The sequence below is a fragment of the Electrophorus electricus genome, chromosome 1 (genome assembly GCF_013358815.1).
Source record: "Electrophorus electricus isolate fEleEle1 chromosome 1, fEleEle1.pri, whole genome shotgun sequence".
In the NCBI taxonomy this organism is placed as follows: Eukaryota; Metazoa; Chordata; class Actinopteri; order Gymnotiformes; family Gymnotidae; genus Electrophorus; species Electrophorus electricus.
Window position 1 is genome coordinate 31,078,636 of NC_049535.1, and position 14,091 is coordinate 31,092,726.

A 14,091-nucleotide genomic window follows, 5' to 3' on the forward strand; every position below is an offset into this window, starting at 1 on the left:
AAACAGGAATACCAGTGCCAGAAGCCAAACCATGTGCTTTGTAGCCATATATATAGTCATATTTTAGGTCGCCAAAGCTGTTCTATTACCTTTATTCTCCTCGTTGCCATTTTGAGGGGCCTTTGTATTCTCCGTTGTACTATCCCATCAAACAAATAGCCTATTTTACAAATCAGAAACGCTTCAGGGGTCGTTTCCAGGCTGTCAGTATCGAGAAGACCAGGCTCTAAAGCGCCAATCTCACCCTAGTCTCACTGCCTTCTCCACGAAGTGTTCCAGGGTTAACGCGTTCAAAGCCACAGCCAAACGCAGGCTGTGAAAGTGGGTTAGACGTGCTATCCATGTGGTTGCACACTCTGCACCTCAGACCACCGACGCTTCGGTCGGTCTCGTCTGAAGTGAAAGCAGAACGAACGGAACTACACTTTTATTCTAGTGTTCTGCACACTGGAAGGCGGCCATAAGCACCCTGTGTCTTTCCCATCCTAAGAGCTTGACTCCGAAAGTTTCCCAAAAGTCACGGCCTTCGTTACCGTCTGTTCCTTTGAATAAGCGTTTGTGTACTTCAGGGACAAGAGGACTTCTTCGCTGAAATGTATGGTATGCCTCAGTGTGCGTTCTCAGTGACTTTTATTATGATGATTATTGGTGACTGAGTACTCTTTTAATAGTTGTGGTGATTATACAATGATAATTGCAAGTGCCCTCACAATAGATATTTATGTCCTGAAGCTATTGACGAGTTTTGTGTGCACTTAAAAAATTTTTTTGTTTGTTTCGGGTTTGTTTTTTTTTCCTGTCTGTGCTGGTTTCTTCAGTGTTCTATGAAGAGGCAGGTGGGCATCCTTAATAAGAGTGGCAATTGAATGTGACAACCTTTACAATGATCTACACTGAGGTAAAGGCTTCGTCAGTACCTTACAGAAGCTGCAACAGACGCATGGTTTGTTTCCGTTATTTAGGTGCCGATTTGCGGTTCATCTGCTTGTTGCCTGTGTAAACCCTGATGGTCAGGAGGGGATACACATGCCAGTGCACTCGTCTGCTGCTCTCTGCTGGTACTGTTATCATACAGTCGTGAGCCACATCCTGTCCTGTTTTGCATGTGGCTGCTGTAAATGTTAGGATTGAGGTACCAGGCTGAATTCATCGAGGACCACGGGGAACGCAGCTAACATTTACACCAACCAACCACAACATTTCCTTTCAACTTTTAATCATTTCTTTGTTAAGGAAGAAAGAGGTTCATGTGCAAGGTTGGAACAACCACCTGTTGACTGTGGTCTTCACTTAGTACCAGGACTCCAGGACTTCCAACGTGGCAGTAAAATCATTCAGTACAAATATGCCATTTGAGCCTGTGAAATTTTTTTTTTATTGTTTAATGATCACCTAACATTCACAACATTCACAATAAAGTGCAGTTCAGTCTTCAATAATGTTGTACTGCAAATAATTACATTTAATGGACAAGACAAGTTGTATAAATACAGTATAAACTCATTATTTGTTTGCTGCCCAGAAATCTAAACATCGCCATTGCCAGTTTACTATTTTTATTTTATTTTATTTTTTTGGCGGTCTTAAGACCGGGACGTGGATTTGATAATGCAGTGGATATGCACTACCAATTTCTTTTGAAATCTTCTCACTTTCTTTTGAAATTCTTCAATGTTATGAGCAAACAGGAGAGGCGGCCAAAAAATGTGAGGTATCTACAACCAGCAGGTTAAAAAAAAAAGCAAACAACAACAAACAGGTGTGGCTTTATGTATCAGATCATTGATGTAAAGCCTCTTCTCTCCATTCATAACTTACGTCCCAACTTGTAAGTCACGCCCTTCCGATCTTTGCTCCTCCTTTCAGCTTAGCATATCAGTGGAACAACACAGTGTGTACCGTGAAGCCTAGCGCAATCCTGTTCAGAATGTGAGAGAGAGAGCGCGAGCGAGAGAGAGACAGAGACAGAGAGAGAAAGAGAAAGAGAGAGACAGAGAGAGAACGAGAACTCTACATTTTTAATACTTCTGGGTTGTCTGTTCTGATTGCTTGTGTCCCAGAGACCTTGCCTGTAAAGGACAGTTTAAACAGAAGACGGAATCAAATTTGGGGAATTATTAGGAAACTGGTGTTATAGTAAGACAAACTATGGTTTAAATGTCATACAATTTCTATACTTATAATACAGTGTAAAATATTATCATACATTTCCATTATAAGAGAAATAAAGGTGGCAAATTGGAGTGCTGGAAGCAAAACCTAGTAATGCACAAACACACACGAGAGTCATAATGCTGTTTCTTTTGTTTGTTTGTTTTTTTTAATGTAATTGTAAAACCATGTAGATCTTGAAAAATGGATGTGCTTTCCTTTAACCAGACTGAAGAAGGTGGTGAAATGAATATATCCATGTAAAGTTAGTACTTCAGCTGTGTCAGCCAGTACGCTTTGGTCAGCAGGCGCGGCGAGAGAAGAGACGAATGGGAAAAATGAGTCTCCCAACCTGTGGGACCTGAAGTGCTTGAAAAGCAAGGGTGTGCCCCCTGCAAAAGAAACACATGGGAATGCAACCTACATAACGAACACATAGCATCTCCCTTCCTGAGCTGAAACCTGGCTCCTTTCTCAGAATGGCCACATAACCTCAGCCCACAAAGTTCTCCCCTTTCAATCCCCGCCGGGCTCGTCTTCTCTCACGGGCCCCATCCTTATTCAAACGATTCTTTCTCACATTAATAATTTGGTGGAAGTACTCCAGGAAGTACTTTTCTCCTGCCGTTTTTGTTTAAATCCACAGTCCTCTCTTTGGGGATAAAGGGCAGATCACGGTTTCCCCTTGGGGACATGGCAAGCTATAGTGAAATGTAAAAAGGGTTATTGATCCTCTGATTTCGCTGTATTTCTTACAGTTCCTTTAAACTATAAAGTCTGTCTAGCAGTAAAGCAGGTGTCAGTGAAACAGAAGGTAACAGATTTTTATGTCATGCCATAGTTGAAAACAGAAGGTTATGGTCCTGGAAATGTTACACACTTCAAGCCAACAGAACCCACGGGAGTGTTGCAGCTACCAAAGCCAGCAAAGTAAAAGCTATCAAAAGGATCAGGAGACAATGTGAGGTTGTACAAAGAGCACACCGAAGGGTCCTGCTGTTTTCTTGAATCCCCGCGTTTGCCCCAACATCAATAATATCTTCTTCAGACATGGGGCGCCCCAGGTCGCTGATGATGAAAACCTGCAAGGACTCCTTAGGACAGACAAGTCTCTGACGGCTCCGTCTGGACGAAACCCATGGTATGCATTGTCCTATCCAGGGAAGTCGAACATTCAGAGAGCGTGAATTAGATGGCGAGGGCACTTCCAAAATCTTCGCGTTCTTTTCCGTTTTGCCGCTGCATCCACCAAGTCCTTGCTTGGTAACGAATGTAACGTGTCTGCAAATGGGACAGATGATACTGTCCCTGGTGACTATCTCGTCCCGGTTCACGCTGACAAACGTTCTGACAAGGCAGTCGTGGCAGAATACGTGTCCGCAGCTCAGTGTGCGGGGTGATTCCTGAAGACTCTCGTAGCAAACTGGACACTCGGAGTCTTGCGCTTCCTCGTCCATCGCTGGGCAGATAAGACCCTTCTGGAAGGACAGCGCTAAATTCACCTGTACCTTACACACGTTTAAAAAAAAAAATGTAAAAAAAAAATACGACAAGCTTCAAGTCAAAGTGTCGCTCACGTTGAGCGTGAAGTTATAAAATGAAGGTAAAAAAAAAAAAAAGGTTCTTTAGAAATTGCTGCTTGTCAGTGTCAGGTGAAGGGAATGTTGTCAAACTGGAAAGGCGACCGAATCGAGACGTACACAACCGACCAGTATCAATGACTCGCTTTTTAACAAGGACCTGAAGAGACCACATGGTCCGGTGAGGTATCGTTTTTGGAGAAGGCATATCTGTAGCGGGCTTACGTTACATCTTTCACCTTAGCTTCACTCTGTCTATTGCGAAGTCTTGTAACAGATTCAAATAAATTGCTACGTTAAAATATCTCCTAGTCTTTAATCTTTTTCTAACAGTAGCATTTTCATCTGTAGTAAAAAGATGCGCTTTAACAGTGTAACCATGGTAAAATAGTAAAATGCGCCATCTTGTGTTTTAGACAGTAACTGTTAATGAAGAGGCAAAATATTTGCACTAGATAGGCTGAATATTAAAATTATTTAAGATGTTTATTTGGGGACCTATACAAGTAGGTTAGACACAATAACATGTCGTATATGTGTGAAATAATCAAAACATGCGAACATAATTTAAAACCAGAAAAGTGAATCTGTAACGCTACAAGTTATTTAAAAACAGGTGGCTCATTAATTTCATGGCAATTATTATGTTTATTGTATTTTACAAATGTGCACTGCCTTCTAAGTATCTTATTGGGAAAGTTACGACAGTTGTAATTTTTGTCAGTTTAATCACATGTTATTTTAACAGTTTTCTGGATATATTTTTGTTAGAAAGTATTTGTGTCCAGAGTGAGCAAAAGGATCGGTGAAGCTGACACCATTTTCTCGGGATATACGTATGCTTAAATAAAATTAGTCATAATTACAAAACAATATTTCTCTCTTTTTTTAGTCTTAAATAGAGCCTGATTGTACAGCAGAACAACTTTGATATAATTGCCTCATTGAGGGGACTACCATCCTGAATGGTGTATAAAAATATTCCATCAAAGCATTGGATAATCTTAACGTTTCATTTAGAGGGTTTAATGCAATAATATTAAACAATGTAACAGTGTTATGGAATGTCTTCTGGAAGAATGGTGTATCTGGTAGTTTTAAGATCTTGAAAAATAGGCTACTGATCACCACTATACCTCTTATGTGCGTGCAGTCCGTGTGCAGTCGAGGATCTAAGCATGAAACAAAAAAAAATCCATTTGTATATTTGTCGTATCTATCTAATTACAAGCTACATGTCTAGCACGATAAGAAACAAATAGAGCTTATAAGCCAGCAGGACGTCATCAGCAGGACGTCTCTAATAGGCCTACATTGTTTACACGTTTATTAAATTCTCACCGGGCAGCAATAAAATTCCAACAGGAATGAATTGTATGTAATTGGGTTGTATTGCATTTGAATTATAGCGTCATGTGGTAACATTTCTAACATTAAATGCTGAAAAATTAATAGCCTAGCTAAATGATTAGCGGCTTTAATACAGTGTTAAATCGTTTAATCATTTAGTATTAATATAGGCCCATCGGCAATTAACATGAGATGAAGTTCGATATGAAGAACTGGCGAAGATACAGCGAGTAGTAATTTACGTAAAACTAATGACTTAACCGCACCTGCCATTATAATCGACCTCTTTAATTAGCCTGTGGGACCTCATTTTAAATTTAAACCCGTCCAAACAAGGCTTGTGAGAACTGAGCCGCGCGTTTACCGGTTAACTGTACGACTACGTTGCTAACGTTGGGCACGTCGTCAGTGACGTCATTACGTAAGTGCCGATCTTACCGGAAGTCGTACCACCCTTTCCAGAAAAAAAAAAATCGCGAGCCGCGTTGGCGTTTCCTCAGTAGACGGCAGTGAAGTCGCGCGACAGGGCTGGGAATTTTGAGCCGGTAAAGTGAACTCACGGACGGGGCATGTTAAGGTAAATTTCGAGGTAAATGATACACATGTGTGGTTTTCTGTGTTCTGACTGAAATCCATATACTAGATAAGTATCCTTCTTAGCTAGCTTAACCCACCTAGCTAGCTAGCTAGCCAGCCGGCCAGGTATCTGCGCGAGCTGATCAACGGATAATTGTGTTGCCGAGCGTGTCGGACTGGCCTGGAAATAAGAGTCACTCTCAGGTTTCCAAGGTAACAAGGTTAGCGAGGTAACTTATTAGACCTGTCATCCTGGAGGAAAACAATGTGTTGACATCGAGAGTCCGCTGTATATTTTTATTGCGAAGTAGCTAGCTAACTAGACAGTCCGTTGCTGTGTAATGCTTTGTAGGCGTTAACTTTAAGTTGGCCTGTTGAAATATCTTAACTAACCTAGTTAGCTTGGCTAAAAAGCAGACTTTGGAAAGGCAATGACATGAATGTAGATAGCTTAGTTGGTTGGCTGGTTAACTGTCTTATGGCTAAGCTTGCTTCAACAAGCAAGGTCTAAATTCTGCTCCCTCGAAGCCTTTTTAGCATGGTGTCTGTTCACCTCGATAGGGTGTTCATTTGTAGCCAAGATAGGGTTAGCTAGGTTTTATTTTAGTTTCATACTCCGACAGTGCTCCGTGGTGAAGATTTGTGTTCATCTAAATTCGCTAACTTAGCTGGTTTAATATGAACACCAATACTGGTGTTCATCCTGCAGGATGTAACGGTAGCGAATGGCTGATCTGTTACTCGGCAATACGGGGAAATAACCTAGCTAGGCCCTAATCTGACCCTGCTCAGCAAATGCCCATTTGTATAGTCATTGAGAAGCGACAGAACAGACCTAAACGAAAGTGAAGGACATCATCGCTTTCCTTTCCTGTGTTGTCATTGTTAGAAATTAGAGTTTTGCTGGGAGCACAAACTCTCCATGTAACCAGAGATAAACGCTAGATGGCATTGGACCTGGAACATTCTCATAGTCATTGTAGAGAAGACAGCAAGACACCTTGGTTTAAGATTTTGCAGTTTGTAAAATAATTAATAACAGGGAGTTGATGAAAAGAGCAGACAGAAATTCATCTCATTTGAGTAAAGAAAGTTAAAGAAATAAATTATTCATATATTCTTGAGAGGCCACCGAACAGAAACACTGAAATTCTGAAAATATTTAAATGGGAGGTCAGTGATTGGTTGGGCATGAAATAATTTGAGGAAATCATGTTTTAGCACTACACATCATGGATGCTCTCATCATGCTCTAAGATGCACACCAATGTAAAGTACCATCTGAATATTAGTTTGTGAATTGAATAAAAAGGAAAATATTAAAACCACACTGATCACAAAAAGCTGACCTGAGCTATTTTAAAATGTTTTCCTTTTCTTCATATAACATTTTTACTTGGAGATCAGTGCTCAAATGTGCCTTTATATCACTTTGTATGTTGCAGTGCATTGGCTCTAAAATCTGTGGCAGCAATTGTTTTTGACTTAAAGGCAAGCCTTTTAAATGTCAAATAAATCACACCGATATTAATGCAATGCAGGATATCTAATATAATTGTAAAGCAGAGATTTACTTGTGCTTTAGATGTTGCATTTTTGTACATAACAGGCTGTGCTACACTTTACTACTTCAGTGGTTTCTATTCCTGGATTTGTTATTTTGCCTGTCTTGTGTGTTCCTGCGGAGCACTTCAGAATGAAGATGGTTGTGTGATGTTTATTCTCACTTTTATGGTAAATTCATGTTCTATTGACAGGTCAGAGAAATTCAAATGAGTATGGAGAACTGTTCGAATGTTTTGCCATTATTTAGGCTGCTGTTTTTCTGCTTGTTTTAAAAGAAATGTACACTTTTATGAGGAAGAAATCTGTTTTGTTTCTTAATACCACACAAGCCCCTGAGCTGCTTGTAGGGGCACAACATGTATCTGAAATATTTCTCCTTGTACTGCTTCTAAGCCTTTACAAGCTCATATGCCAGCAACAGCTCTTATACCCCACCCAGGAGCCATTAATGCACCTGTTAATGGTGGGTATTCCAGCATATCATCAACTAAAAAGGTTTCCCACACCAAAGGTCAGTTAAGACATCAGTCTCTTGAAGAGTTTGGTATGCCACCAATACACAGTATGATAGTTTATCAATGCAGACGATATTTTTACATTACTTTATTGGGTCTGTGATTTATCTGTAATGGGTCTGTGATTTATCTGTATTTCCGAGAACTGTATAGCCTTTATATGTCCATAAGTGTATTTTACCTCTCCAAGGGGCAGTTTGGCTTCAGGCCCAACTGCTGAGGGAGTGAGCACTGAAATGAATTGGCAGGCTAATCCAGAACTGTTTCCAGTTATATTTAAATCTTGATGGATAAAGTAGTTGCTATTAAGCAAGGAGGATAACATTTTAAAAAAATTACTGAAAAATCAGCATTTGCTATTCATTGATGTTTTTTTAATTAACATTAAATTCCTGTGGTAGCATATTAGCTGGTGATTACATTGATGGTATTTTCTGTCCACTATATAATAGTTAAAGCCAAAACCATGGTCAGAAACCACAAACCAAGACAACATTTCTGTGGTTTCTGGGCTGAGGTTAAAAGATCAAACCTGAGTTCCAGCTCTGTTAAATTTACAGTATTTACAGTAGTCTGCCATTTGGGAGGCAGACTGGTGCTCTCCTGATTCATGGTGAACACTGATGCCTGTCTTTTGATGTGCTGATCAGGGACAGAGCAGTCCTAATGAGGTGAACCTTGATTAATTATTAGTCACAAACCGCAAATGACTCTCTCGTTTCTTTTCCTCCCATAGGCTTCTACCATGGACACAGAGATGATGCCAAAATTTACCTCAAAAGATGAGGAAATTGAATACTGGAAGAACATGTCCCTCACATACAAGAAAAGGTAAGTGATTTTTGACTGCTGTTAATTATTTTTTGCTAATTGGTAATAGTAGCTTAAACCAATACTTTAAATTAAGTGTGGTGTACAGCTTAGCATTTTAAGCTTTAATGGAGCTGTTGTAATTTTCTTTAGTCTGCTGTCAGCCCATGTGCCTGAGAGAGTAATTTCTTAAGATACTTTCCTACCTCTAGAAATCCATCAAAGTCCTTTTGTTATGTTTAAAGCTTTATTCAATATTAATTGGACATGCTTTCTGGAAAATGGACAAGTAATGGGGCAAGTGAAATGTGTACACTGGTTTTCAGTTTTGCTAATATCAATACTGAATACCAGTAACGAAAGAGCTTCAGATGGCTCCTTTTTTCAAGTGGTCTAAAGTGGGGAAAATGGGCTTTACCTTTGACTGACTCTGACTGTAGCAGAGAGGCCAGTAGAAACACTAACATTAGGATGTTCTGTACAGTGTTTAGTATCTTCATGAGTAGACTCACATTTGCATAGTGTGCCTCAAGTCTCCCTTAGCTTCCAGTTTCGTTAAAGGCAGTCTGCCCACAGGATTTGACATTACACAAATGGAGTTGTGTATTATATGGGCTTCCATTGTCATTGTGTTTGGGTTCAGACCTGTTCTGGTCAGAACTTTCTTGGGAGCAATTTTTGAAAATGAAACATTAAAAGAGAACAGGTTTTTTGTTTTTGTTTTTGTTTTTAATCTATTTTAGTATTGGAACTTCACATGTTGACCATTGTAGAAGTACAGCATTCCTTCCCGTGAAGCTACCTTTATTTTAGCTACAGGAAGCTATAAGAGACTGTGAGCTGCCCATTTGCTTAGATACACTGCTACTGGTTCCTAGTCAGTTTGGAGATGACTTGAAACACATTTCTGAACATTTGCTGGAATCCCCCTGCTGTCCCATCCCTACCTGAGCTTTGGTGAAGCTCAGGAACTGTTAAAAGCCCAGAAATGTCCTGCAGAGGACTGAGTGTGTTCTTTTTTTTTCTGCCAGGTGACGTTTCAATCACAGGCAAGCATGCAGAGTTTTTTTACTGGTTGCGACAGAAGGCATATTTTTAGAATTTACCAGCATCAGATTTTGGGGTTTTACCAGGAATGCTTTTGTAACTTCCACTGTCATGCATCTTTGTGTATTTCGAACTAATGCCTTTTGAAGCATTCCTGTACTTGTGTAAATGAGGCTGATGTGGTACCAGAGAGAGAATGGGGAAGTAGGTTGAGGTTTGGAGGCATTTCCTGTTTTCGTGCTAGTGCTGTTTGGGTTTGTGCTGAGGAGGCTTATTGTGAGGTGATGCTGTGGCAGGAATGTGCAGACCTGCTTGGCACTAAAAATGCCTTATAAATGGGCAGAACAGTTCTAACTCTGATATTTTATGTAACTGCACTTCACCCGACATGTCAGCCTCACATCAGCCCAATGTGCATTTCCAAACCAGTAGAACCTTGTTTGGGTTTGTGCAGCACCAGGGTACTCTCTCATATTCTGTAAAAATCAGGTTGCCACTGATTCAGGGTAATTTGCAATTAATTATTCACTGAAGGCACATCTTTCAAGGACTAAATGATCATAGACCCATCCTTCGAGTTTGACCACTGCATGCAAACTTGTATGTGAACTAAGTTCCGAATGCATGACATCCCAGATGGCCCAGGCCACAGTAGTTCCTCCTTGGTTATTGAACTTCGTCTGATTTGGGCGTGTACTCGTTTTTGCAGTTACCATGACGCCCAGGAAGAGCTACAGGAATTCCAGGAAGGAAGTCGTGAGCTGGAGGCAGAGCTGGAGGCCCAGTTGGGCCAGGCGGAGCACCGCATCAGAGACCTGCAGGCTGAGAACCAGCGGCTAAAGAGTGAGGTGGACATCTTAAAGGTAGGATGCCGATCTCGCTGGCACCTTCATCAGCGTGCGCTTTTCATAGGATTTCTGTCTTTCTTGACGCTTTATCTCCCATTTCACTCCAAAAGGAGGAAAGGGCTTGGAGTTAAGTTTGGTAGAAGGTGTCAGCCAACAATATTGTCTGATCATGAGCCAAGTACATGCTATAAAAGACCTGAAGGTAATCCTTTGCTGCACTTAATTGGATCAGGCAGAAGAAAATGGAAAATGTGACATTGAAGGAAAGGGGGAAAAAAGGATTCATACAAAGTAAACATATTTCCTCTCACCCCTTCCCAGAGTAAACAATATTTATATCTGAGTTATGGGGTCAATTTGTTAGTGCTAAACAAACCTTCCCCTTCAGTAATGTGATTCATTAGAGGGTTGTGCCCACAGAAGGGGATGCCAGATCCCCATTAACCCCTCCTCACCATGCGTGCTCCCTGTGCCACCCAATGGTTGCCAGCGCTCTAAATCTCTCTGCTTCATATGCTTGGCTGTGCTGTGTAGGAGAAGCTGGAGCAACAGTATGCACAGAGCTATAAACAGATCTCCATGTTGGAGGATGATCTGGGCCAAACGCGCTGCATCAAGGAGCAGCTGCACAAATACGTCCGTGAGCTGGAGCAGGCCAACGATGACCTAGAGAGAGCCAAGAGGTATGTGCCCCCAGCACACAACACTGTGCCTCTGACCAGGCTTTTCACTTCCTTTGTGTCTCTTGGTTTATAGTTTCACACAGACATCTGTCACTGAGGCCCCTGACCACAGAGAGTAATGTTTTGACCACCATTCCTAAATGTACATTTTATGTGGTTGGGTTGACTTATACAGGGCCACCATTACGTCTCTGGAGGACTTTGAGCAGCGGCTTAACCAGGCCATAGAGAGGAACGCCTTCCTGGAGAGTGAGCTGGATGAGAAGGAGTCTCTCCTGGTGTCTGTGCAGAGGCTGAAGGACGAAGCCAGGGGTAATACTGAAGTCCTCTACCCGCACCGTGCTGCTAAAGACTGGGCCCAAACTGACTGTCGTCTTTCCTTATGTTCTGTAGACTTGAGGCAAGAGCTGGCTGTGCGAGAAAGGTCCACAGACGTCACCAGAATGTCAGCGCCCAGCTCCCCCACCCAGGACACTGACAAAATGGACACTGCAGTCCAGGCCTCCCTGTCCCTCCCGGCTACGCCAGTGGGAAAAGTCATAGACCATCCCTTCATGACTCAGAAAGGTAACGCTGTGTATGAATTCCTCTCCTCCCACCTATGCCAATCCCTTCCTGAATCCCTTTCTCATTTTGCTCATTCGATTTTATTTTTGTCTTAGCACTGACCAACGGTTGTGGAACCTCTTCGCTCACCCCATCTGCCAGGATCTCTGCCCTCAACATTGTTGGAGACCTCTTACGGAAAGTTGGGGTAATTTCTGGAATTCTGCCGCGTCCACCATTTTAAGCTTCCATCTCATTGCTCTGGATCATGTAGAGTAGCATGCGGGCGCCAGGTGTCCTCACAGTGGGCAGGAACAATATTCACTGTGCATTATTCCTCAATCCTCCCAGGCTCTGGAGTCCAAGCTGGCTGCTTGCAGGAACTTTGCCAAGGATCAGGCAGCAAGGAAGACCTACAGCACAGGAAATGGGAACCTGGTGAACAGCAACGCAACCAAGTTCTCTCATTCGCTCCACACGACATACTTTGACAAAGCGTGAGTAGTATAATCCTTTCTGCCTTTTGCCTGAGACTGAAGCATTGCTTTCTGCATTTAAAAAAAATCTATTTTTTATGTTGTTTCTAAAAGTGCCCTATGCCTACCGATTATGACCAAAATGAACTAGCCTGTTGGCTCTGACGGGCCGTACAACTGTTTATTGATTGTGCTGTGGTGCAGGACTGTGAACGGGCTGGACCCCGGTACTCTGACAGGAATAGGATCTCCGCGCGCTGTGTCCCCTCCTGGCATGCTGCCCCTCAGCGTGTGAGAGACCCGCCTGCCTCCTCCACACGAGCCCCTGGACACCAAGGAGACAAACGCAAGGGACGTTTTGAGTGTCCTGCCACTGTGTGTGTGTGTGTGTGTGTGTGTGTGTGTGTGTGTGTGTGTGTGTGTGTGTGTGTGTGTGTGTGTGTGTGTGTGTGTGTGTGTGTGACCTCATAACTGGGCAGCAGTTATGGTGTGCCTCACAAGCGTGTCTGATGGATGCAGGTCAGACGCTGTAGCACAGTCGTCTATATGTTGGTCCAGTCCGGTTCTGAAGAGGTCTCGGCACTTTCACTTTTTTTGCCCTCCTTTTTCCTACTTAAAGCCATCTAAGGGCCCAGGCAGGCCTCTGCTGTTTTGGGATATTGTTGAGGTGTTGCACATGGGGCAGGGGGTTCAGCAAATGTCTAAAAAGAAAAGAAAGAAAAGGGCTGAGGGGTTATTTTCCGTTAACATTATACTTGAGGGTATGTGAGAAGCAGGCACGGAGAGGCCTGCCCACCTTTGTGGCCTGGCTTGACTGAATTACATGACTGAATTATACGTGGACTGGATCCAGGTGGCAAGCAGAGTCCTGGGTTCTCATTAGAGTACTTTGTGCTGAAAGTAGGTGGTTGACCCAGAATATAGTGGTAGGAGCCTCCTGAATGGCGTAGAAAGATCCCCTGCTTCTAGTTGAGAACCTGTGAATACTTACCAGGCTTCTGTTTTTGCCCTGATTGCTGCTTCACCTGCCTGCTGGGATAGTTGGCGAAGGCGATATCAGAATGACAAAGGGATGTGGTAATCTGCGCTGTTCATTTCCGTGTACTGCATACTACATAACACCACTATAACACCACAACAGTACATATTTAATATTCGCCATTGTCCGTTTTCCTTAAAATAGTTACTATATCAAGGGAAGGGGAAGAAACTGTTTGATTTATACAGTGCTTTGGATGTGTAAATTGTTTTGGTGCAATGTTACTTGAAATATAACAGTTGAAGACTTTTAGTGCAAAGGTTATCGATTCATTCTTTGAGGACTCTTACCTGGCTCAGTCCCCCCTCCCCCCTCCAGCTCCAACTCACCTAAACCAGGAATGTGAAGGCTGGGGTGTATTGTGAAGCTGGAATAGAACATTTACATGGACTAGCAGAGTCCACAAGGACTGAAGTAGGATCCTCTACATTAGTGACCATGTGAACTTCCTTTTTCTACCATGTGCTTTGTGGTTTTGTTGCTGAGGATGACGGTCGGTCTATTTCAGTCAGAGACTAATTTGCTGCCTGTATTTCTCAGTGCTGCTTCTTGCTGCTTTCAGTTTTTGTCACCTATACCAGCACTTTGTAAACCATACGTTTTGAAGTACTCCCCCCCCCCCCAATTCTTGTTTGATTTCACAGAATATTAAGTTGTAAAGCACTCTGTTGACTGTTAGATTTGTCACATGTACATAAGTTTGTAAGTTTTTCCCAAGAAATTTATAGATACCAAGATTGGGCCCTGAGCTCATTAATTTATTTCACATTCTTTATTGCATGTTTTGAGATGACTGAATTTTACAGATTGTACATCATTTATAAATTATATCATGATATAAAAGTTTGTTCAGTATGTGCAAATAAAGTATAAAACAAGTGGTTAAGTAAAATTTTTACCCATT

At 42.0% G+C, this 14,091-nt stretch overlaps 2 protein-coding genes across 3 annotated transcripts; one reads left to right on the forward strand and one right to left on the reverse strand.

Moving 5' to 3' along the window:
* Nucleotides 1-41: 41 nt before the first annotated feature.
* LOC113577886 (RING finger protein 222) lies at nt 42-4,541 on the reverse strand. Its single transcript, XM_027010794.2, has one exon. It carries the CDS (start codon nt 3,606-3,608, stop codon nt 3,033-3,035), a length of 576 nt encoding a protein of 191 aa, XP_026866595.2. The 5' UTR covers nt 3,609-4,541; the 3' UTR covers nt 42-3,032.
* Nucleotides 4,542-5,555: 1,014 nt separating this feature from the next.
* On the forward strand, nt 5,556-14,079 carry ndel1b (nudE neurodevelopment protein 1-like 1b). 2 transcript variants are annotated; one of them, XM_027010812.2, is made up of 9 exons: nt 5,556-5,670; nt 8,475-8,569; nt 10,305-10,458; nt 10,978-11,126; nt 11,302-11,438; nt 11,520-11,693; nt 11,789-11,880; nt 12,024-12,169; nt 12,353-14,079. In XM_027010812.2, exons 2-9 carry the CDS (start codon nt 8,484-8,486, stop codon nt 12,441-12,443), a joined length of 1,029 nt encoding a protein of 342 aa, XP_026866613.1. In that variant the 5' UTR covers nt 5,556-5,670; nt 8,475-8,483; the 3' UTR covers nt 12,444-14,079. The 2 variants fall into 2 exon arrangements, with proteins under 2 accessions (XP_026866613.1, XP_026866612.1); XM_027010811.2 differs by having other exon boundaries at nt 5,556-5,658.
* Nucleotides 14,080-14,091: the final 12 nt, after the last annotated feature.